This window comes from Cricetulus griseus (genome assembly GCF_003668045.3).
Source record: "Cricetulus griseus strain 17A/GY chromosome 1 unlocalized genomic scaffold, alternate assembly CriGri-PICRH-1.0 chr1_1, whole genome shotgun sequence".
NCBI classification, from domain to species: Eukaryota; Metazoa; Chordata; class Mammalia; order Rodentia; family Cricetidae; genus Cricetulus; species Cricetulus griseus.
Window position 1 is genome coordinate 232,041,579 of NW_023276807.1, and position 26,088 is coordinate 232,067,666.

Sequence of the window (26,088 nt, forward strand, 5' to 3'; positions counted from 1 at the left end):
CATCAGTGGCATGGAAATGGTTTCCAGATAATGAAAGCTTGCAAGAAACAAGTTCCTTTGGGACATATAGGACTTGACTATGTATAAAAGTGTTTAAGTTAGAAGTAGCAAGACACAGAAGAGAACATTCTAAAAACCATAGGAAATAGAAAACCACCAAGCTGTTACAAACCCGAAAACTTTATTTCTACTAGCTAGCTTTCATAATGCTGGAATGTTCTCTCAATGCTACTGAGTGATCAGAGTTTTATCCAGCTGGGAACTACAATAATGACCAGCCTGACAAGATATGCCCCACTGGTGTAATAGCACAAATGTTATGGGATTAACCAACCACTTTCTGATTGGCTCTACAGGATGAAACCCATGCCTGGCACTGCCAACTGGGCCAGGAAACTGATGGCAGATGTCCTTTGGTATATATGTTTCTCTTATTGGTCGATGAATAAAGCACTGATTGGCCACTAGTCAGGCAGGAAGTATAGGCAGGGCTACCCGACAAGGAGAATTCTTAGGAGAGGATGCAGAGAGAGGCCTCCAGGGAAACATCACGTAGCTGCCAAAGGAGTCTGGACATTCTCCAGTAAGCCAAGACTACATGGAGATACATAATTTAATAGAAATGGGTTAATAATTATGAGAGAGCTAGCCAATAGGAAGACTGAGCCATCATCCAAACAGTTTATAATTAATATAAGCCTCTGTGCGTTTATTTGGACTAACCTGCAGCAGGTCGGGGCAGGACAAGAAATACCATTTACAGGAATCCATGGCCCACAAGGTCATAGATCTTAGGAAGAATCTAGCACTACCATTCTCCTAAATGAACATAATAAACTCCCCCCAAGTTCCTGTCTATATACTTGTAGATTAGTTCACCTCTCAACCTTCAACACAGAAGTTTCTTTTTGCAATAGACAGTGATTAATTCAGAAGCCTATACCTGGTCCACACATTAAAAAAAAAAAAAAAACTCAAGTGCACAGTTCTTAGTGGGACCTCTGTATGGCATTCCCTCACACCAGGGTTCAGGGATCATCACAGGACAAGTGATAGAGAGATTATAAGAGCCAGAGAGAGTAGATGTCTGTATAAGACAGTATTACCAGACACGACAGCAAGGTGTGCACATGAACTCACATTGGCTAGGACCACATGCAAAGACTTGCACAAGATCAAGCCAGCTAAAGTCAGGATATTCTACTGTTAGCTAAGAAACTACTGACAACTGGTGGCTGCGTGGGAAGAGAGAGTCAGTTTTCTTCAAGAACTTTAAAATTTTTTAGAAGAACATTAAGAAGGACTTGAGTTCAGGTTTTTTTTTAAGTACATGATGAGATTCCATGAAGCATAAAGTTATGAGTTATACCCAGCACCCACATATTAGACAAGTAGCTTCCTGTTCCTGAGACTTGGAGATGTTCATTGATTTCCTAAATGTCAATAAGTTATTAGTGAAAGAGCCAAGGTGTAAGCCTGAGTATGTAGAATCTCTTCCACCACCTTGTGACCACCTCTCATTTTAAATTTGAACCGTACAGTGGTTAGTTCAAGTGAAGCAGCCCAGCAGTCAGTTGAGAATGAGGAGCAAAGGCTTAAAGAGCTAGGCTTGTTCATATCCAAACCCATGAGGATGCCATGGAAGGTCTTCAATGAAAAGGAAGGGAGAAGAAAGAGTGAAGACTGAACTTTATCAAAGGCCAATATTAGGATATCAAAGAAGGAAAATGGTGATAGACTAGCAGAGTAAAAGAAAAAAGTCAGTGAGGATGAAGTTAAAAAAAAATAGGACAAAGGCTGGGACCTTATATGTAATAGAAGTGAAGCAGGCGGCTTACCATCACTAATGTCTAATATACCAGGGTAAGAAGAATGAGACTGTAACTGTCAGCAAGGTGACTGGAAATCCTTCAGAAGGTCTTTAGATGGGGGTGCCGGTGATCAAGTTTTGATCTAGGCAGTTGGTGGACACCACATACACAGGAAGTTGAGCTGGAGAAAGAAAGTAGAAATGCACAGAGGCCACTGGACTAATTAAAGGAAGACCCGTGGGCAAAGTTTATGTTCTAGAGACTCTGTCTTTGTCTGGAGGGCTGGTGTGCATGGAAGGGAATGAAAACAAAGGAAAGAACAGGCACAATTCTGGCTCTGCAAACTATTTTATCTGTCCCTCTGTTGATGGACATCTAGACTGGTTCTATAACTTGGCTACTGCTGTGCATAGTGTCTCCAGTCTCCAGAAACATTATGAGCAGGTTTCTGCAGTGTGATGACCCTAGATTCCTCTGGGTACATTTCCAGGAGTTACAGTACAGCTAGATCATATGGCTGTTGTGTTTTTAGTTGTTGTTTTTGAGGAACCTCCATACTGATTTTTATAATTTCTACATTAGTTTATATTCCCACCAGCAGCCGTGGAAGAGGGTTTTCTTACCTAGTTGGTGAGTGTTTGCTTGTTGGTTTTTCAGTGTTAGCCATTACAACTGGGCTGAGATGAAATCTCAGTGCAACTTTAATTTGCATTTCTTTAATGACTAAAGATATTGAGCATTTCAATGTGTCTTATTTCTAGTGTCATTTGTTCATTTGTTCACTGTATTATTTGGTTCCCCCCCTTTGAGGTTTAACTTTTTTGAGTTTTTTATATATTCTAGATGGTATTCAGCAAATCCCATTCTGTAATCAGTTTCTTCACTGTGTTAATCTTCCCTTTGCTATGCAAACACTTCCCATTATTATGCATGCCTAGCTGTTAAGTCTTGTAATTTTATCCTTAGTTGTTAAGTCCTTTTCAGAAGATCCTTGACGGTTCTATGTCTGAGTTGCTTTGTCTATGTTTCCCTTTAGCAGTTTCAGATTATCAGGGCTTATATTAAGGTCTTTAATCCATTCCAAATTGATTTTTGTGTAGGGTGAAAGATGTGAATCTAGTTTCATTATTACTATGTAAATATCCAATTTTTCCAGCACTATCTGGAGAAGGGGCTGTCTTTTCTCTAATGTATGTTTCTGACACTTTTGTCAAGAATTAGCTAGAAATATCTATGGTTGTTTAGTTCTGGGTCATCAATTCTATTTTATTGATCTCTCTGTTTTAGTTCCAGTACCACACTATGGCTCTGTGATTGAATTTGAAACCAAGTGTAGCCTCTACCATTGTTCTTTTTGTTCAAAATTGCTTTGGCTTTTTGGGGTACATTGTACTTTCCTATGAAATTTAGGATTGCTTTCTATTTCTGCAAATGATGTCCTTGGAATTTTGATGGTGAATGAATTGAATCTGTCAGTCACCTTCAGCAGCACACTCACTTTTACAGTGTAAGCAGAGGGGGACTTTCATCCTTCTAGTGTCATCTATAGGTTTTTTTTTTTTTTCAGTGTTTTAAATTGTCATTGAATAAACCTGCTTGGGTTTATTCCTATGCGGTTTTTGAAACAAACCACGATGTTGAACATTAAAGGTGACCATTCTCAAGGGAATCACCATATTGTCTTCTAGTACTTAAACATATTAACACTAATTTTAAGGATAGCATTATCAAAATATGTGGCCTATGTACTATCTGTATAACTGTGTGGTCTTGAATTATAACTGTTGCAGGCTTAAGTGTAAGAGGCCTAGACAGTGGTATCTCTTGAATGGGCACAAGTTTGTCAACTTCACTAATGATATTATTGATCTAAGTCTGTAGTTATTAGACTTAGATACACATTTGGTCATATTCACTTTTGGAGATTCTGGAGACAATTCATCATAGACTACAAGCACTCCTTGGAGCCCATGTAGTTAGTGGGTCCTGTCCCACTTTCCAGCAGAGTTTGTCTCCCCCCTGGAAGACTCAGAAAAACACAAGTGTCCCAAGGCTGAAGAATCTGCCAAGTCCGAGCTTTCTGGCAGGCTCAGGTCCTCTGGATGGGTATGGATGCTACATGGGGAGGTGGGTCAACCCCTTAGCCACTGTCAGTGAACACAGACCACAGCATCCAATAGTAGGGTGTGTTTCCATGGAAGAGCAATCCTATCTTTCATCTTCACTGGACCACACCTAGAGCATTACCAGAACAAGTCACAGCTCTATCTGGGTTGTATCCAGTGTTATTCTGTAGCATTTGTTGGGACCCTGTTCAAAGTCTCTACTTCTTCACGACTCCAGCACCGGAGATGGGGAAGGTACTGAACAATACCCAGGGGTGGTGCAGTCTGTTGCACATTCGCCACCCCCTGCCAGCTCCCGAGGTGCTGGCTTACCTCCATCATCCACCTCCCTTACTCAAACAAGGTCCTCAAATGAGTGCTGGCCCCAGGGTACCACTCAGTGTTAGCAATTAATGTGAGCTGAAGTCTTGTGTGTAATTTCATTTGTCCTCAGTTATTATCCAGGCTGTGAACATATCTCTCAAAGATATTCTTCCCTCTTAGCTCTGAGGTTCATCACTAGGATTTTTTTTTTTTTTTTGATGATGATGATGCAGCCATCATCCTGGTTAAAGATCTGCCTTTTTCTTTCTAATCTTCTCTCAGAAGACTTTCCTATTGACTCAGCCTGCATTCTGCTTAGCAATCTTACCTTCCCAGGCCTGCAAGCCCAGTTTGTCCTTAGTGTATGCCATGCACAACAGATTCCCTGACCCTACTAACGCAGAAAGACAAAATGTACGTAGTCCTTCTCTGCTCTAGTTGAGAAAGTCTGATCTGAAAATGCTGTGTGTTATTTCACCTCATAAAGAATTCCTGTTGGTATCCCCGTTACTCTGTAAAATGTCCCATTCCCACATACACTTTAAGGTTTTTTCTGTTTTGAAGTTCACTGTTTAAATTGTTTTCAGACTGCTGAGATGACTCTGGTTCAGAGCATTTGCTGCTCTTTCATAAGATCTGAGCTTTCAACTGCTTGTAACTCCAGCTCCAGGGGATCTGACAATCTCTTCAGGCATTTGTGAGCACCCACATACAAGTGTGCATATATACACATACATATTTTTTGAATCATTTTTTAAAAAAAAAAGAAAGGTAGTATCTTTCATCAGTGATAACATTTTATGGATAGCTGGCCCAGATATAACCTCAGACCATCCTAAATCCTGTTCATAAGGGTCTCTCTCTCTCTCTCTCTCTCTCTCTCTCTCTCTCTCTCTCTCTCTGCCCTCCCTTCTTCCCTCCCTGTCTCCCTCTCCCCCCACTCTCTCTGTCTGTCTGTCTGTCTCTCTGTCTCTCTGTGTGTTTGGGAGGAAATGCACACATTCACTCTGTGGTTAAACTTATAACCTCACATGCTAGAGAAGTACTCTTGTTTTGATCTGCAAACCCAGTGCTCCCAGGAACATTTCTGCTGTAAGTCTTAGGTCTCAACTTGGTATCTTCTAGTCAACCAGTCCCTTCCCTCTGGCCTGTCATCATATCACTGCGATTCCTTTAATTCTGTACCCACTGTCACTACTTACTCAGCCTTGACCACTCTGTCTTTAGCAGGTAAGTTTAATCTTAAACTGAGCCTCTAAAATATTCACTAAATATCACCAACCACAGTTTTTTTCAGGGGAACTTTTATTCCTGGCAATTTCTAATTGCTCATGATTTACAAACTAGCAGGTCATGTGTTAAATTAAGCTCTATTTTTGTTGGTGTATGCTGAGGTTGTCATATGTGAATGCCATTAGATGAGATTCATGTTCTTTGAATTCTCAACATACTCTCAACAATTTGTAATGTCTTACCATCTAATGTAAGGAGTGTCCTTCACTCTTGTTCATAATGCTGGCCTTTCTTTAAGAGCCTTCTTTTCCTTATTGATTAATACATCTTTATGGGGTACAATATGGTGATTGGAAAAAAAGAGAACAATGCATAATAATCAGTTCAGAGTAAGCTCTTCCATGTCTTCTTGTGTTATCTTTAAGTGTTGCACATTTTGTATCCTTGGTTCATTTGTTTGGAGAATTTCACACATGGCTAGTATGTTTTATATCTTTTCCACTTCTCCCCTCCTCCCCCAACTCCTCTCATGTCCCCATCCTGCTCAAATTCGTAACCTCATCTCCTTAAGTTATAATCATTACATATTTACATAAAACGGATACAGTCTGGAGTCCCTGTAGTATTGGCACATGTGTGTGGTTTGGAGCTTCCCACACACTTGGGAGTGGATAACCCATCAGTGAGCTCATCCCTAAGAAGGCCGACCCTTCCTCTCTCAGCAGTTGTCAGTTACCTGCAGCTTTTTATCTAGGAGAGGGGCCTTGTGAGAATTCCCTCATTCACATTGACATGTGAACTTGTGTTGTCATTGTGCCAGACTTGTTTAGTCTACCATATTGTTGCAATTTCCTAAGAATAACTTCCATGCCAAATACACAAGAACTATCTCATAGCAGCCCTCTGGTCCTCTGATTCTTATATCCTTCTGCTCCCTCTTCCATGGTGCTCCCTGAGCCTTAGGGATAAGGCCTGTGTTGTAGATGTATTGATTAGGGCTGGGCACCCCACGATAACTTGCCCTCTACATTTTAACCATTTATAGGTTTCATAATCATCTCCATCCTGCTATAAAAGAAACTTGTTTGATGAGGGATGAGAAATACACTCACCTGTAAATACAAGGATAATATCTAGAATGCAGTTGGGAATTAACTGGTTTAGGATAATGGCAGGAGTGGATTCTCCTCCAGGATCTGTGGTTTTATCAGCTAAGGGTTGTTAACTGGGTTCATAGTACCAGGCTTGAATTCCCTCCTATTGAGCAGGCCTTAAGTTCAATTAGATGGCTGTTGATTACTCCCCAGATAAAAGTGCCCCTGTTGCACCTGTTGGAATATCTTGCTACACTTGTTATTATTGGCTCCTAGGCTGAATATCTGGGTAAAACCTAATGATTATTTTTCTTACTTGGCAGCTTACATTGCACTTTCCGATACTATAAAAGCTAGTCCTAAAGGATGAGGCTTCCAAGTTAGTTCTAGCTCCATTCCTCTAAGTCCTGTGTCCAAAGAATGTGGTGTCTTCAAGTTCTGAGAGATGACTAAGGGCAATGGCAATAGCCTATATCAATTCAGAAGTCTTTTTTACTCCTCTGAACAACAAATGGGGGGACATTGTTAAGGGGGAGCATTGTCACCTGTTTCCTGCTTCCTAATGCCTGTGTCCCACTGTCTCCCTCACTAGAGCCCCTTCTCCTCCCCTGGGGCGAACAGCTCCACTCTGTCACACACTCCCTGCCATATTGTGCCACTTCAACAAGGTCAGGTGACCATTGGCTGAAACAACAGGATGAGCCAAAGTACAGCTTTCCTCCTTTTAAGTTTGATCTTCTGTGTGTCTGCACAGCAACATGATTTTTCTTTGTAATTTAAGAAGATTGATTTGTGGCCCTAACACACGATCTATCTTAGAGAATTTTCAGCACGGTGGTAATGCATAGTCTATATTGTTGAATGAAATGGCCTCACATGTTTTAGGCACATTGGCTCAGTAGTATAGCTCAACTCAGGTATTTGTTTCCTATCTGGATGACTGAGAAAAGTTAGTGTTAAAGACTCCTATCTACTATTGTACAAGTGACTCCAAGGATGTAAGAAAAATAGTCCCTGAGCCACAGAATGTGAAGGAGACCTTCCCTGGGCCTAGTGAAACAACTCAGTTTTTGAGTTACTGGATGAGCACATGGTACTGGGAATCACAGCTTCATGGTATAATTGTGAGTTGTTCTTGGGCTTGTAGTAAGTCCTGTAGCCATTCCTCTGAAGCTGTGGAACACAGATGATCTTCTGTAGGTCCCAAAAGACATGTGCAGATGATTCTAGGGCTTTGACATCAGCATCTTTGGTCCACAGACCATGACCTGTGGGAAATACCTTTCCTACATCCATCCCCTGGGGTGTAATGCAGATGGCATTTGTGCTCACAGTGCTGTTACCCATGTTCTTGATGGTATATGATGTGAAGGAGACCATCCCTGGGGCCAATGGTTGCCACTAGAATATTGGTAATTGTGGTTCTATAGTTATAGGAAATGGATGAAGAGACAAGTATGGTCAATGCAGGGACTGTCCACACTAGTAACTGCAATCCCAAGGAGGAGACCTCCTCCCCTAGGTCTGTGGGACTTTGTCATTTGGCTCTGGCAGGCTGTTACTAGTCTTGAAGCTGTAGTATTCTCCAGGGCCTACCAGATAGCCTATGAAGAAACACAGGTCTCAAGGCTTTTAATGTAAGATGACTTCTAGCAGTAACTTAATTGCTTTGTATCTGGACATTAGAAGAGCCCATGTTCCTTCTTTGGGCAGCCAGACAGCCCATGAGCTGGTGTTAATCCTTTCTTAGGACTAAGGAATTCTGAAGTTGCCCCACTTTTATGTTGGGGGTTGCTGGCACTTTGACACTTACCTTTTCCTTACAAAGCAGAGAGCCCCTGCCTCCCAGCCAGCGACCTAGTGTTAAAGGTGCAGTTCGCTCCATTCTCTGGGGCACCCTTCTGCTGCTACACATTATTTGGAGGTGTAGTAATCTTTCTTGCTAATTTCCAGCATTCTCCTTCAACCACTCACATCAAGATACAGTGTTCTCTTTGTTGCCCTGGCATTTACCTGTGGCAAGGTTGAGTACGAGGTGCATATATGTGACTATGCTGGATCTCTCTCAAGGGGAGGGAGCTGTCTTTCAGTTAGCAACTTCCTTTCAACAAGATTCAACTTCCCTAGTGATTGTATGTATGTGCAAGCTACTAAATTTCTATTACGCTGCTTTCTATTTCAAGTCATAAATCAATACTGGGAGGATATGATTTAAATATCCATCTCTATCTTTAACTTTTAGGAGACCATAAAAATAATCCCAGACAGCCCACTTTCAACATGTCGTGTGTGTACAGCTCTTGTTCAATTCCCCATTGTTTAGTTAAAAAAAAATTCTCCCCAGGCTTTGACTTACCTGCCTTCCCCTCTTGTGCCTAAGAATCCATTCCTACCCAAGAACTCCATCTGCAGCTGTACCTCCACTTCTCAAGCCCATCCTGTTGTCTGTGTTCACTAGTTAATCAGTCTTGTGCAAGCTTTGACACCTCTCCCCAAATTTTCATGTTTAGAATAAGACATATTAACCATATTAATGTGGCTATCGTCAAATACAGCCTCAGTGAATAGAGGTGTTTGGTTTGTTTGTTTGTTTTTTCAGTTGCCAAAAATCTAAGACAGCTTATGCCAAATCTGCTACTCTTAGAGACTATCTTGGTTGTATGGGAGCAGTTAGGAGCCTATTATTGAACAAATAAATAAAAGATTTTATCTGTACTTCTAAGAGGAAGGGATGGCCTGTTTTATAGAGTTTAAGAAATGGGTGAGGGTTTTATTAGTAAAATGCACAGAATCTAAATAAACACCTACATGGCTTTTGTGTTTCTACTTTATAGGAAATCAATGTGCTAACAGTTGCATTGGTTAACCAAGACCGGGAGAACAATAGTGAAAAAAGAATCCAAGGCTTAAAATCTGAGAAGGAGGCCCTGCTAATAGGTAAGAAGTCTCTTTACATTATCTGTTTACAGAAATCATCCCCAGATAATCAACTTGGGCAATAGTTTAGTAATTCACTTCCACCATGTTGACAATCAGAGGCCAGACTTAATTTCATCAAGATTACCCAGTGTACATTTCAAATGAGTGTCATATGCACTGGCAGAGGTTCCTCTCATCAGGAACTGGGAACATTAGGTAGTTGAAAACAGGGTTCAAGAAAATAGGTTAATTTGCATCTCCTATATCATAAATATGAATTTTAAAATTTAAAAAGAGGCTGGTTGGTTCTTGTCCAGAAGTTCATAAGTGAATCCAGGCTTTTAGGCAGTTCTGAACCTAGAGATGAGCCTCTAAGCCCCTTAGCAGAGGCTCCATCCCAAAGTCAGCCCTGAGACCAGCCCATAATGCTGGTTATTAATTGCTGTATCCAGAGTAATGACGTTAAGATGATCAGGAAAGTCTAAACCAGTCTCCCACGTCCATGTGGATCCATTTAGCCAAAATGAACAAGACAAGCTGGCTACTAACAGAGAGAGGTAGAAAGGTGCAATATTCACGTGTTCCAAAAGATACCGCCAGGCTGACTTTTTCTTTGGACTGAGACAGAAATCTTGTTTTTTAGATCTTTAATCCAATTGATCTAGGTAAGAGAGTTTACTCTTCCAGGAAAATGTTCCTGGGGGTGGTGTGTTGGTAATGTGCTCGGGACCCCACCTTACAATTTCCTCCCAACCCAAGAAGAAAGGGCTGTCCTTCACCTGTGACACACAGCCTTCGTCCAGGCTGCACCTTGGCAGAGACCACAGTATGGAGTTTCAGGTTCATCCTGGCTCCTCTGCAGAGTGGTTGGTTAATGGCCAGGATCGGGGCCACAGTATACATGAGGCCAACTGTTCTCCCCCAGGTCATTATCTGGCAGGAGCAACAGCCTCTAAATATTGCATCAGCTCTTGCCTTAAAATGACAGGTTCACTGGGGCCTGCAGAAGCTGGCACAGGAGAAATTAAATTCAAAAGATAGTCCAAACTTCATCCATCACATATAGATTTTTCAACTATGAGGTTATTGAATATGACATCAACTTAGAGATACTCCAAGGAAAACCAATTATTTTTTTCTCTCTGATGATATACAGCTGTAATAATATGTGGTGCACACATCTCTAAAGACATGCTGATGCGCTGTCAGTTCTAGAAACCCAAAACAAGCCCATATGTAGTTGCTAACTGGCTTCTTCTCCCCTCAGAAAAATATTTCCAACTCTGTCAACTGTATGTTTTGTTCTGTATGACTAAGATATGATTATTGCCCCCACAATGCCCAGGGTCTATAACAAAACTCACAATGACATATAGAAAACTTTCTAAAGGTGTGAATAATGCTGACAACTTTCAAGGTTTTAAAATTTTGACAGCCCCCCCCCCCCGTTAATTTCCTTTTCACTGGAGATTGCCTCCTATTTTATTTTATATTCTCCTTGGAGAGTATATTTCATTTATGGTATCTTCTAAATAGTTCTGTGTATAAAATGTACATGTGTAAAATATTTGTGTAGATTATAAATGTTTATGCACACATATTAGTCATTTTTCACAAAGATTTAAATATGTGCTTAATTATTATAATTACATGTATAGATGTGTGTGTGCAAGTACCCATGAAGGCCAGAGGAGTCAGATGCCCCTGAAGCTGGAGTTAGAGGCAGCTGTGAGCTCCCTGACATGGATGCTGGAATCAAACTTGGGTCCTCTATAATACACAATCTTTACTGCTGCGCCTTCTCTCCAGCCCCTAATTATTAGACATTAATGGGAGTAGACAGGGAGGTTTTGTTTATAACTTTCTATCTCTGCTAATGTCTTTAGTATCAGAAAAAAGAAATTAGCAATTTGAGTGTAATAGAAAAGAAAAATATGAGGATGTCAGTATCTTCAGTAAACATATGTACAGCAGGCTGAATGTTCTCCTCATGGTTTGGCTGTGGAGCCAGCTGACATGTAAACAGTGGGCCGCAGTAAAAGAGAAAAAAGAACACACTCATCTCAAATCAGTATACGAGAACCTTTCTGCCACAAAGGATGGTGGAGACTAGTGTTTGTTCAAAACAAAACTAGGGCTAATTTTTCCTTTCAATTCTCTTTTGGTAGTTTACCTTCCTCTAGTGATAGTGTGACAAAAGAGATGACTTCCTCCCCAAGCCCACCCTCTAGATATCTGTATTTATATTCTTATAAAATTTAGAATTAGAGTTAGAGTGCAATCCTTCTGACTCCCCAAAAGCAGCTACGATGGAGAAGTATCTCCCAGCTGTGCAGTGGAGCCTGTGGAAGGCTGCCATTGCCTCTGTTACTGTTCATGTCACTGTGGTGAAATACCCTGACACAAGTGACTTAAGAAAGAAAGGACTTATTTTGGCCCAGCATGACAGTCCATCATGGTGGAGACAGCAGCAGGAGCATGACCCACAAGAAGGGGAGGGGGGATGCTCATGCTCAGCTCACTTTCTCCTTTTTTTACTCTTAAATGGTATTTTCATTAATTCTTAGAGAATTTCATACAATCTCTCTCAATCACTCGAAGCAGCCATCTCGGTCCTCGGGCTCTTGCAATCCCTCCCCCCGCCCACCCTTCCGTGATGTTCCCAAAGCCTTATGTGTACAGGGTGCCTTCTTAATGCGTGAATCGGGGTAGTTATCCATGGTCAGTCGACCTCCTCATTTTAACCACATATGAATTTCTCTAATTAATTTAGTCTACTGCAAAAAAAAAAAAAAGAAGAAAAAAGAAAAAGCCTCTTTGCTGCGAGGTGAGAGCTAACTTAGCAGTGGTGGCAGGTTCTCCTCTAGGTTCCATGTCCTCACCAGCCACACATATTTGGCTAACTTGATAGAGGCAGGCATGAATTCTTTCCTGGCAGTGGCCGTGACGTTCTAGTAAGTGGCTGTTGGTTACCCCTAGGAGACAGGGCCGCTGTAGCTTCTCTCAGAAAGTCTTGCTGTGCTGACCACTGTTGTGGCGTGTTGGAGTCACAGCTGGACAGGACTACTGTCCTTTCTCCTTGGAAGCTTGCACGGCTTCTTCTGGTACTCTGAGAATTAGTCACCAGGGAAGAGGCTTCCAGGTCAGCTCCAGACCGAGTCCTCCAAACCCTGTGTACGGAGTGTGTTGTGTCTTCAGGAACAGGGACTCATCTTTTTCTGGAAGGCACTGAAAGGCAACAGAAATTGTTTTGGAGTCTTTTGTACTCCCATGACCAATAGCTCAAAGGGAGTTTTCCATACCTGGCATTGGTTTTTTTGTTTGTTTGTTTTAGTCTGGGGAGGGGGCCATTTTACTCTGATTATCATAGCTTCGATTAAAGTGTGTGTGTATAATTTAAGCAACCATAAAATAATATAATCCCCTTTGGATTTTCCAACACCTAAATGTGAGCTGCAGCCCTCTCCAGATACCCCTAGTCCTTTTTACCCTCCACTTTTTATTTAAATTAAAAACAAGATTGTTTTACATGTCAATCCCCGTTCCCTCTCCCTCCGCTAACACCCTACCTATCCCATACCATTTCTGCTCCCAAGGGAGAGTGAGGTCTTCCATGGGGGTCTTCAGGGTCTGTCATATCCTTTGGGATAGGGCCTAGGCCCTCCGCCATGTGTCTAGGCTGAGGGGAGTGTCCCTCTATGTGAAATGGGCTCCAGAGTCCATTCCTATGCTAGGGATAAGTACTGATCTACTACAAGAGGCCCCCATAGATTTCCGAGGCCTCCTCACTGACACCCACATTCATGGGGTCTGGATCAGTTCCATGCTGGTTTCCCAGTGATCAGTCTGGGGCCCAAGAGCTCCCCCTTGTTCAGGTCAGCTGTTTCTGTGGGTTTCCACAGCCTGGTCTTGACCCCTTTGCATCACTCCTTCCTCTCTGCAACTGAATTCCAGTTCAGTTCAGTGTTTGGCTGTGGGTGTCTGCTTCTACTTCCATCAGCTGCTGGATGAAGGCTCTAGGATGGAATATAAGTTAGTCATCAATCTCATTATCAGGGGCAGGCATTTAAGGTAGCCTCTCTGCTGTTGCTTAGATGGTTAGTTGGTGTCATCCTTGTAGATCTCTGGACATTTCCCTGGTGCCTGATTTCTCTTTAAACCTAGTTTCTCTCGACTGTTTGCTCCAAGCTCAAGGTCCTTGCACTGCCCAAGGACTGTGCATGGACTCCCTGAGACTGGTATGGTAGGCTCCTTACATCTCCCACTTGGAAGATGCCACTGTCTCAGAGAAGCCTGCCTTTGACCTGTCATTGTAAAACAGCTCTCCACTAACCCCCAGGCACTCTGGGTTCTGTAGATGATTTTCGCTTTGTTATGTTTATCACCATCTGAAAATACTGCCTTTCGTCTTAATATTTGTGTATACCATCTGTGTTGGTCATCTAGACTGGAAATCCACAGAAATGTCCCTTTTTCTGTCTTGCACACTGCTGTGTCCAGCGCCTTGGTGTCATATTGCCACTGTGTGCTTAAAGTGAAACACCAGTGAGGGGCAGCTAGTTCATTCAAACACGGCCAACTTAGTCGTAGTGAGGTTTAAAACAAGGCTAGGATAGATGATCCTGATGGACTGCTCTTATGTGGCCTGCTAGAATGGGCCTTCCAAATGGGATCTGCTGCTCCTTATACAGAGCTGCTTTGCATTTTCTCAAGTAGCTTTTAGGGCTCTGAGACATGCAAAAAGCCCCAGTAGTACAACATCTGCTCCTTTTATCCTACTTAGACTGTCGACTTACAAATGAGTTTTGGACTACTGGGAACACATTCTTAAGTCGGGGGGGGGTGCTTCTGCTCACAGGAGTAAGCAGGGCAACAGAGCCCACCCGCTCAGCTAAGCCTCCACTTCAGTTCCCAGGGTTCCTCTTACCAAGTGTGGAGGCTGTTCCCAGAGCGCCAGAAACGAGTGTCCATTTGCGAACATGTTGGCAATTTTCATTAAACTTTAGAGTTATAACACCCCTTCCTTTTATTTTTTTCTTTTTAAAGAGAAACTTAAAGAGAAACATGATCATATCTACACCTCCTATTTCCCACCTCTAACTCCCTCCATACATCCTCCTAACTTCATATCTGTCTTTTAGATTGTTGTTTTGCATGTGTGTGTGTGTGTGTAACTTTCTAAGTTCATCCAGTTTGTGCTGCGTGTGTGTGGCCACCCACTGGAGCAGGAGAAACCTACCAGTGGCCATGACACCAAAAACTACAGATCCTCCCCTCCTCGGCTGCTGTCTACTACTCATAGGTCCCCATTAAGGGGCGGGGCCTGTCAATCATGGACTCATCTCTGCCCAGGTGTGGGCTAGCACTTAAACATTCGCACCCCCTATTCCTGGACTGCTGTCAGTCTTGCCCAGAGAAGCTTCTTGTCACAGGAAGCAGCAGTTAACGGGAAAGATGCATAACTGGTCAGAGCGCTGAGAGTGAGAAATGGAGTTCCAGGCCCAAGTGAGACATCTGCACCAAGACTCAGGAACACGGCACAAGGGGGCAGGCTGGGGATGTGGAAAGAGTGTAAAAGCCAGAGGAGAGGGATGAGTGCTGTGTACTGCATCTTCTGGACGTGACATGGCTATTGTATGCACGAATTCACAGCAGCTATGGTTACCTACACACCCCCTGCATAGCTATCCCTTTTCCATTCCAGGGAGCAGCCCAGTTCCTTTCAAAAAGACCTAATTTACAAAGCTGCCCCCAACTGAGAAAACTGAGCATACAGAACATAGAAACTGCATTGTCTCAAGTGGTCACTTAAAGATGTTAAAATCACCATCATCACCTAGAGACGGCTCCTATTATGTCATAAAACTTATGTCATAAGAGAAAGAAAGACCTGCATAGACTCAGAATAAAAGGTGAGCTCTCTGTCAGAACAGGCAGTCTGAGAATCCTCATCTTTCAAATTGATGAAGATGTAATGTTCCTGCCATCCTCATGCAAACCTCGTGTGAAGAAACCTCAAAAGACAGTCATCAAGAGTACTCATCTAGAATCTTCAATTCTCTATCCTCAGCCAAAGGATAAGCTGGGAGCTTGTCTTTGAAATCTGCCTGACACTCAGTCATGATCATCCTGCATATCACAGAGGACAAACACCATCCCTAATCGGTTCAAGGCCCCTGCAAATGTAGGATGACCTCCTGCTTGGCCAGTGCTTGCCCCAAATGCATTTTAGGCAGGTGACCTTTGACTCACTAGCAGTGGTTCCCACAGTACACAATGTAGGAGATGTCATACATCTCAAAACTGCTTAAAGACTCTAAAGTGTCCATCTAAGCTCCACCTTTCCGCAAAGAGCAGGACATGGTCTGTGGAACTGACTCCCTCACTATTTTGCTTTTGAACCAGGGAGCAGCGAGGGTAGGAAGGTCACACTTTTCAGTTTGGTCCTGACACTCATATCCAGCAGTTAGGCGGAACAACCCTGATGGTTGGTCCTGTGATGGAAAGGCTTTCTGCCAGAGTGCCCACTCCCAGACCTTTGCAAATGATCCTGTACATTACAGCAGAGAAGGAGAGTGCTCCTCCCTTCCCCCCAGCAGCCACAGCCTGTGGAAGATAACCCACGAAAGGTCCACGGAGAGCATGTTGGGATGTGTAGATTACACACTTTTCATAACAAGCAACTGTAGTTATCAAGGACACTCAAGGCAGTGTGATCTCTGACACAGCTGTCTGAGCCATTTTCAGACTACAAAGTCCACTGAGAGAAAAAAGATCATTTAATCTCCCCAAAACTATAATTTTAGATTGGTAAATCAATGAACTTGGTAGTTGAACTGCTTCCAGGAGTCCTTGCTTGGAAACACATCTATTCATCTGTGCATAACCCCAGAGTCTAGCCATGCTGACCACAGACATCCCCATTCCCTTGGCTGTGCCACCGTTGCTGTTCCTGGATGCTGATTGAGAGGTGTTGGAAATAGCCAGACCGTGACTCAGTGTCATGAAAGTTCATAAGGTTAGGTGGTATTTGTTAACTGAGCCTTCCCACTGTCCTCCAAATAACTTCAGATGTTTGTCTTTCTTAATTCAGGGATCATATCAACGTTTCTTCATGTCCACCCTTTCGGAGCCAATATAGAGTACCTGTGGTCATACATGCAGCAGCTGGACTCTAAGGTAATTGTTTCTTTGTTGGAACTTTGATTGTTGGAATACAGTGGGTTGCTTGCTTGCTGCAGGTGGATGCTGTGTGAGCTGCATTAGTATAGAACCACATATGAACACCTCTCGGGGGACCCAGGGTTTTGGCAGACAGTTGTCATCTACTTGCTTTTGTCTCTCTATAAACAAAAATCAGCTATTTAAAGTAACGGTGGCTTGTCACTGTCAAGAGATGCCACCATGCTTTGAAAAGCTTGTGAGAGATTTGAAGTTACAGATTGGCCTGAAAGTTTCCAAGGCGAATGAGGCAGGCAGGTTCCTTAGGCCGGCCATGTTCACACAAGAGTCAATGTTAGAGATTTCACGTGGTGGGACCAGCACTGTCAATAGCTTAAAGATCTGATGTGATGCTCAAGAAAATGCTATCAGTAGCTGTTTTTACATGATTTTGTAAGTGTTAAAAAAATTAAAAAATGACTGCTCAGCTATTCTCAACTGTGCCCCTGAGGGTCACACTCAGAACCAGACATCTTTATGCCATTTTCCTGAAGTTCAGCTTTCTTGTCTGAAAATTAGCAGTGTTTTTGACAGATGCAAAGAGACTGGGGATAAATAGGGTGCAATCTCTGTATTAAGGGGGACAATTGAGAGGGGCTGCTGTTGATAAAGCCACGCCCTTTACTAGGGCTGGCAGTGAGAGCCACAAAAAGGCTCATTACAGCAGCTAATGAGATAACCTGAGAGATCACAGGGATCCAGAGAAAACTGCTGTAAAGACTGCGGAAATAAATAGAAGCGCCACCATCAGGCAAAGAAAAGTACAGCAGGCTGACCAACTGCTCAGCCTGCAGCTCTGTGCCCCTGCAGTGATGTCTAGGGCATCCTCTATATTCAGTGGGTGGCACCGATTACATTACCTCGCTGCATCCTTACTTGATGCTGCTGACTTTACCTAGACATGATCACAACCCTGCTTGAGCTTTCAGTAGCCCCGAGTCCTCCCCTGTAAGAGGAAGCATCTGGAACTGCAAGTGGTTTCTAGTCAGTGTTTGTGCCTTTTTATGAAGGATGAAAGGAGTTAGATTTTAGGCTTTAATTTTTTTCTATTCATACACATTAATTGTACATATTAGAGGAGTTTAGCAGGGCATTTTTCTGCCTCCCTCTCGTCACCCCCTTCCCAAGAATTAGTAATCACTGTTCCACTTACATCAAGTGCTTGTTTCCAATTGAGTGAGATGCAGCACCTGCCTTTCTGCGCTGGCTTATTTCACTTAACATAATGCCAAGATTTCACTCTTTGATAGGTGAGTAATTCTGTACCGCAAACCTATTAATCTGTTGATTGACACCCAAGCTAGTTACATAATATGGCTATTATAAATATTGTAATAGGGTACATGGGTAGGTAGGTATCTCTATATCCTAATTGATATTTCTTTGGGTAAATACCTAGAGTTGTATAGCTTGATCGTAATAGTTCTACTTTTAGTATTTTTCAAAGTTTATTTTATCTCTATGGTTGTTTGACCTGCATGTCTGTACACCATGCATGTACAGTGCCTGCAGAGGCCAGAAGAGGGTGGATCCCCATGGAACTGGACTTACAGATGGTTGTGAGCTACCATGTAGCTGCTGGGAATCAAACTACAGGCCTCTGGAAGAGCAGTCAGTGCTCTTAACCACTGAACCATCTCCCTATTCCCTACATTTAATTTCTCTGTGGAAACTCCATAATGATTTCCATGGTGAATGGACCAAGTCACAGTCCCAGCAGGGGCATAAAAGGGTTCCTTTTCCCTTCTTCCTAAGCAGCATTTGTTATTTGTTTTCCCAATAGTCAACGTAAACAAGGTGATAGAGAATCTCCCTGTAGTTCTGATGGGAATTTTTGTGATGGCCAAGGATGTTAAACGTTTCATACATACTGTCCATTCTCACTTCTTTTGAAAGCTATTAGTTCAGTTCACATGCCCATATACTGACTGACTTATTTATCCTTATTATTATTACATATTTACATACATACAAACACAATAATCTGAGCCCATTTAGTGTTACTCTGATGTGCGCATTTTTAAGAATGACCACTGGTATTGGATAATCAACTAGGGGCTCATCCTTGGGAAAGACTATTCCTTTCGAAGTAGTCACTAATTGCCTGTAGTTAAATTTCTGCCATCCACCTTGGCATGGCGAGTCAACTGGCATTGTCATTGTTCAGGTCTTGTTTAGGCTACTATATTGCCTACATGGGTGAAGGCTTCCTGTCATATATAGAAAACACAATGTCATAGCAGGCATCCTCTGGCTCATAAAATAGTCCCATCCCTCTTCTACAATGTTCCCTGAGCCTTCGGTGTAGGAGTTGTATTGTAGATGTTCCCATTTTGGATGGGCACGGGGAATTCTTTGCATTTTGACCATTTGTAGTGTTCTGTAATGGTCCCTGCTGCAAAAATCAGCTCCTTTATGGGAAGCCAGGGCTACTGTGACTGTGGGTATAAGGAGAGCATTTAGAACGTACTTAGAAATCACAATGGTTTGGGAAAGTTGCAGTAGTAAGTTGTCCTCTAGGTTCCATGGGCTCAGCAATGGATAGTTGGCTAGGTTTACAGTAGTAGGCAGGAATCTCCTCCTATTGAGCAAACTTTAATCCAATTAGAGAGTTGTTGTTTCTTGCCAAGATGTAGCACCGCATTGTACCTTTGGAGATATCTTATTGTAGCCCCTAAACTTACTTTTATGTAAGTAGGCTCTGGGCAGCTGCATTGCCCCATACTATAGAGAGTTAATCCTCATGGAGGAGACTTCCAGATCAGTTCTGGCTTGATTCCTACAAGTCCTCAGTTTAAAGTCAGCAATAAGGACTTACCTTCAAGTTCTGGGAAGCAACCAAGAGCCTGTCATTGATTTGTTTGTTTTTTTCTCCCCTGACCAACAACTCAAAAGGAGGTTTATCCTGTCTAGAATTAGAGTTTTTGTTAAATAATTTATGACTCTTGGGGGAAGCATTAACACCCCAAGTGACATAACTTTATATATCCAGGCATGCAATTACATATAAGCATAAACTACAATTCCCTATGACTATCCCTTTGCCTTTTCTTCTATATTGCTCTCACCCCCATTTTCCCTTTATTAGCCCCTGTAGTCAACTATCCCTATATGTGTTTATGACATTATTCATGAGGACACATGAAGAAAGGTATATTCACCCCAGAGAGGGAATTGATGACAGGTCAAATTAAGGATGTCATCAAAGTCTTAATTGATGTATCACAGTTTTAGTGGTGTTATTTATCAGACAGAGATGATATAAAGACAGATGTATCACCAAAAGCCCACTGCAGCATGGGTGACCCCTCACAAAAGCTGTAAAACTTCCAGGCTGGTCATCAGGTTGTAATGGCCTTATATAGTAGACCAGTTAGTTGGTTTCAGTCACTTCTATGCAGTTCAGTGGGCTTAGCTTTCTTCCAGGCAGCTCAGCTGGTCTGAAAATGGTTTTCAGCAGTCCTTCCTGCTTGTATATTTGGGAAGGGAAGAAACTAGTGAATCCGGTCAGTTTCAGGGACTTCCTGAAGCTATTTTTAATGTTTACTTTGTGAGTTTATATTGTGTCTTAGATTAAATGCTTTTAGCATGTCCTTATTTTCTATGATGTTACCTATGGTTTGTTGTGTTTAGCCTTTATTATGCTAAACCATAATAACTAATCTATTCAGAAATTTTATTATGAAAGGATATTAACTTTTTCATATGTGTTTTCTACTTACTGGGATTATTTTTATCCTTGTGTTAAATTGTGATAAATTGCATTTATTGATTTTCATATGCAGAAGCACTCATAACTTCATTCTGTCATGGTGATCTTTTTGATGTGCAAAAATTCTCAACAAAATACTAGCAAATTGAATCTATCAGCATTTAAGTATTTATCAGGGATGTTTCTTTTTTCATTGTGTCCTTGTAAGGTTTTGGTAACAGGAAAGTGCTGGCTACATAGAATGAGTTCATCTAGAATAGTTCGAGATGAATTGGCAGTAGTATCTCAGAAGTTTTGTAAGATTCAGTAGTGAATCCATGTGACCCTGGGCTTTTCCTTCTTGGTAGATATTTTAGTGTGAATCCCATTCTCATTGCTTGTGATTGGGTTAGTTGGGTTTATGTCTTCGTGGTACAATTTTGGTGGGTTACTTGTGACCATTCTCTTAATTTTACTTAAACTATCTGTATTGTCTTGAATTTTATGAGTTTTTATATAATCAGTCTTTGAATCCTCTAGTAGATATTATTTTAATTGCTTTGGAATGTGCTCCAAGAAAATTTGAATTTTTCCATGGTCCTGTGCTCCTCGGCTGAGATTTCTGCATGTGGCCGATCAACTGCTACTACTTTCATGGCAGGAGGGGACTTCTCAGAAAGTGGCTCTCTCTGGTGGCCTCAAGATGTCAGTTTGTCTCACGTTGTCAGCTCTGGACACTTTAGATTAGTCTACTTGCAGGTTCTTTAGTTGTGTTTGGAGACTTTGTCAGCTATATTCTGGTGAGTATACAGAGCAACTCAACAGTCTCTGCAGGCCACACACAGTGGACACACAATAGTTCATGCAGGCGTGATGGAGATTGGAGGGGCCATGTAATGGTCCCCTATCCAGCTCTGGGATTGGTATGGACCCAGACCCCATATGAGGAGAAATAGAGGTAAGAACCACCGCCTCCACTCTGGGATGCCCACACTCAGTCCTGACAATAGTGGATGATGTCAAAGGTACAGTGGCTAGGCACCATGTAAAAACTGAGGTTCTTTCTGCTGCCACTTGGGAATGCCCACCAGCAATGGGACCTGGAAAACCCTGTCTGTATACCTATGGACAGGACACTTCTCCCTCTGATCCCTTCTTCTGTAATGCCCTGGGAGTGGACAGAAGCTGGGCCTCAGCCAGAGCCTTCTCCAGACCTCCTTCCTCCCTATATGCTTAGGGTTGGGATAACAGCCTAGCTACAGTGTGCAAGGCTGCCTCAAGACAGCCCTGTGGTCAGAACAATAGTGTTCCCTCCTCCTATGGTAGGAAAGGTACAGTAAAGGAGCTTAAGACCCAGGTATTGGGGGGTTTGGTGTGGGAACCACCTGGGCACCTGCTGTCAGTGGTGAGATGAGCACATCATCCAGCCACAGTGAAATCCGTAGGACCCTAAGGGCAGTTCTAGTTTAGAAGACAGCAATATGTTTCCCTCAGAAGGGAGACACACAGGGACTCCATTCACCCCCACACAGCCCTCCATCTCCTCGGGGAAATGCCCAGTAGTGCTGCTAAGTTTTGTCCTCACTCCTGAGGTAAATGTATCACAAAGGATTCTCAAACTGCCTGGAGCCAGGGACTGCACCACACATTCTTTCTAGCCCAGGAAGGCTATGGGGATATTTAGGCTTTTTAATCCAGAATTGATGAATTCTGGAATCTGTATCTTCAGGGTTTTAAGGAGAGAGCAAAATAATAAAAGGTTTGCTCTCTAAGTATTCGCAGGGGCCTTGTCCCCACATCAGCTGCCAAAAGGCTCATAGTCCTGGATCTGCAGGCAGCCTGAGGATGCTGTGGGTCTCCAAGGCAGCAGCCAGGCCCAGCTGCCTCTGGTTAATCAGAATGAATTGGAATCATGGCCCTGTGCAGAGCTTTGGTTACTGTTGCCTTAAGTCAGCATGGAACCCACCACCACACCCTGAGTTTTCTTCCTGTAATAAAAACACTCTGAAGTACACTCAGAGCAACACAGTTTCCTTGAGTTTTGCCACCACCAGCAGCACAATTGTGAACTGGCATTTAGATTCTGATCATCCCTATACTGATGAAAGCAAGAAAAGCAGGCCTGGTCCAGCCCTGTAATGTAACTGTTTTACTAGCATTTCCCCGAAGGCTCCGATTGGGAATGGAAGAAAAGGCAGGAATTCATTTAAATTATGTTGGGCATGCAAATTGTTCGTGGCTCCTAAAACCATGTAGCCCAATAATAGGCCATTTGCCAGTTAAATATTATTATTGTTCTTGATAATGACATATGTATACTCCACCCCTTTGGCTTTTTCCCAGCTTCTATCAGAAATGTGAGACAATTCAGAATAGTTCTTTCAGAGAGACAGGGCAAGGGCTTCCAGAGGCTCCAGAACAGACTACTCCTCCGCTTTGACCAAGATTTCACAGGGCAAGGCTACCCTCCCCATGATACTAAGACACATAGACCATGGATTGGAGCTGTGGCCACTGACTACTTCCTGCCTTTCTTCTTTTGCTCCTTTTAACTGCTCATATAGTCAGTGGTTCTCAGTCTTCCTAATGGTGTGACCCTTTAATGTGGTTCCTTACGTTGGGGTGACCCCCAACCGTATTATTTCATTGCTACTTTATAACTATAATTTTGCTACTATTATATGTGAATCATAATGTATAATAAATATCTAATATGCAACCCCTGTGAAAGGGTCATTTGACCCCCAAAGGGGCTGTGACCCACATGTTGAGAACCACTCTTCTCCAATTTACACACACACACACACACACACACACACACACACACACACACACATATACCACACACACACACATACGTGTGTGTGTGTGTGTGTGGTGTGGTGTGTACATGTATGTAAATACATTTTGTTTTGAAGCAGGGTTTCAGCTCTGACTGGCCTGGAACTCCATGTAGACCAACTAAGTACACCAAACTGGCCTCAAACTCACAAAATCTGCCTGCCTCTGACTCCCAAGTGCTGGGATTAAACGCATACACCACCACTCTGGGCAAATTTACCTCTTCAAAGGACTGTAATTCTGTCCTCTGTATGTGGCAGGCTGCCCTGCCCCCTGCATAGTTTTCAGCCTGTACCCAAAACTCCTAGTGTGGAAGATCTGGTTCCAAAACAACAGCTGCAGTATGACATGATCAGGGATGCTTCCAGAGGCAGGCAGACCTGCCCCGGTGGCAGGACACCATATCAGCGTGGGTGCTCAGAGATAGGTGAGCATTTTCTACCCAGGAAAGCTCATCAGCATTTTTAAAGCTTCCCTCTGCACATACAGAATTTCAGCATCCTTCTTGTTTCTGGGAGATCCTGATTTTGCCTTTAATGGCTCACTGTTCTCTCCTTGGATCATAGGTGGATGGTGATGGTAGGTGAAATGTTCCTAGTGGTATGTTTAAATTTCCCACGAGAATAATCATCACCATGATACATGTGCTGGTGTTAACAGCCAGCTGTCACCAAGCATTAATGAAAGATTACTAAGACTGTAATGGATGTGCTTTTTTAGATATCATAGCACTTCTAGAAGGGAATAGACTTTCTTTTGCAGTCAAGAAGAGAGACCAACTCACAGTGAGGGAAGCATGGGGTCACATGACACCCAAGCAATACTAGAATATGTCAGTCCTTTATATGTGGTCAGGTTAATCCTCCAGTCCAGACAAGAACAGGGCAAGATGGCCATCACACAGAAGACATATAAGCTTAGAGGTCTAATCTCCCATAGCTTATAGTTGAGAAAATGGTGCAACACATAAAAAATAGGCACATTGGACTCACGTGTGCAAAGTCCTGGGTTCAATATCAGCAACCCCACCCCCACCAAAAAGTATTAAATAACCTGAAAATCAGATATGACCTGGTAAAGTACCTACCTAGACAGGGTGAGATCACAGTCAGAGATCTCAAAGCCTGAGTAAAGTAAAGTTCATACCACACTGGATTCACACGCACTCTAAAGGTCAAAAGCCAGTGTATCCTATAGAATATCTATCTCCACCTTTGCACTTGGCCTGGCTGGCTCCCCAGCCATGGCACAGCATTCGTGGGTATCTTTTTAGTGCCCCATCCAGTCCAGCCTGCCTTACCTGGCAGTATGGGACGTGCAGGCTCCATCACTTCCCTGACTTGCCCACTGGTGCTAGTTTGTGCCTGTGTCTACAGGTCTGGCGAGGAGGCTGTAGGCTTGAGCTAGAGCCAGCAGAGAAGGAAACAAATGCAGCTCGTTTCACAGGTTTCCTCTGTGATGTCACACCACATAAGCCTTTGAATTACTATGGAGCCTGTTCTACTGTTTCCTTTTGTAAAACTCATCCACAGTTCAGTCCTTCCTGAAGGAGTAATTATTAGAAGAACATACTGGTAGAAAGAGACACTGAGAGGAAAATGACAAGAGGTGGTGACTAGTAAGGAAGAGAAGATGAGGCAAATTAAAATACTGCTTATTCCTAAGTGCAAAGCATCGCAAAAGTGTCAGGAGCCGGGAAAGGCCTGAAACCCATCACACTGGCCTAGAAGCAGCTTCTCGTCATCTTCCCCTGATGTGCATGGTGACTGTCTTTAGAAAAGGTTTCTAGGATCAGGTGAAAGCCTAATATGCTGGACTGGGGTAACTCATTTAACGCCTTTCCACCTCAGTTTAACCGTCTGTAGTTTTTTGTGTTATAGGGCCACGTATTCAATGCACAAAAAATTGTGCCGTGGGTAAAGGCACTTGCCATGCAACCTGATGACTTGAGTTCAATCTCTGAAACTCTCATACAGAGAGGACAGATGACGTATGGTGTCCTCTCACTTGCACACTGGCTTCTGTGCACCTCCATAAGAAATGAATAAATAAGAGCAGCATGCAATACATAGTAAATTTCCTTGCCACTAGTATTCCACTCTAACACTGCACCACAGATGTCTCAGTTTGAGCTCTGTACCACGGCCTAGCAGATAGGTAGGTTTCGAATGATTCATCCCAGAACTCACACGAACACAGAAGCCAGCACTCAGATCCAGCCCTCAAAGCATGTAGTGAGTTTCTTCCCAGTGAATTCCCTGGTCTTACAAATGAGAAAACAGGTCTAAAGTGAGTACAGTGCCTTGAAGTGAGTATTGCCCAGGGCTGCCTATCACCGGCTGCCCCATTGGTTGTGATTTCTGGAGTGGTGCTCAGTAGAAAAGCATGGAAGTGGTTGTACTGGCTGCTTCTGTATCACCTTGACCCGAGATAGTCATCAGAGAGGAAGGATCCCCCAGCCGAAGAAGTTCCTCCATGAGATCCAGCTGTAAGACGTTTCTCAATTAGTGATCAGTGGGGGAGGGCCCAGCCCATGGTGAGTGGTGCCTTCCCTCCGCTGGTGATCCTGGGTTCTATAAGAAAACAAGCTGAGCAAGCCATGAGGAGCAAGTAAGTAAGCAGCTCCCCTCCATGGCCTCTGCCTCAGCTCCTGCCTCCAGGTTCCTGTCCTGACTTCCATTGATAATGAACATCAGTGTGGAAGTGGAAGTCTAATAAACCCTTTCTTCCCCAACTTGGAAAAAAAAAAACTTTTTGGTTGTCGTTTTATTGCAGCAATAGAAACTCTAAAGATAGTGTGTATGATCCTGGTCCATTTGGAGTTCTCAGGGTTTGGTTGTTGGTTTGGA

The 26,088-nt window shown here is 42.9% G+C and overlaps 1 protein-coding gene across 6 annotated transcripts in view; it reads left to right on the top strand.

Annotated features, from left to right (window-relative positions):
* The window catches only part of Enox1 (ecto-NOX disulfide-thiol exchanger 1), a 259,391-nt gene that overhangs the window by 228,916 nt on the left and 4,387 nt on the right, over positions 1–26,088 (top strand). For all 6 annotated transcript variants that reach the window (XM_035452283.1, XM_035452285.1, XM_035452286.1 and 3 more), the window contains 2 exons: positions 9,402–9,504; positions 16,580–16,665. In XM_035452283.1, coding sequence (XP_035308174.1) covers positions 9,402–9,504; positions 16,580–16,665 — 189 coding nt within the window. The remainder of the gene's footprint in view (positions 1–9,401; positions 9,505–16,579; positions 16,666–26,088) is intronic.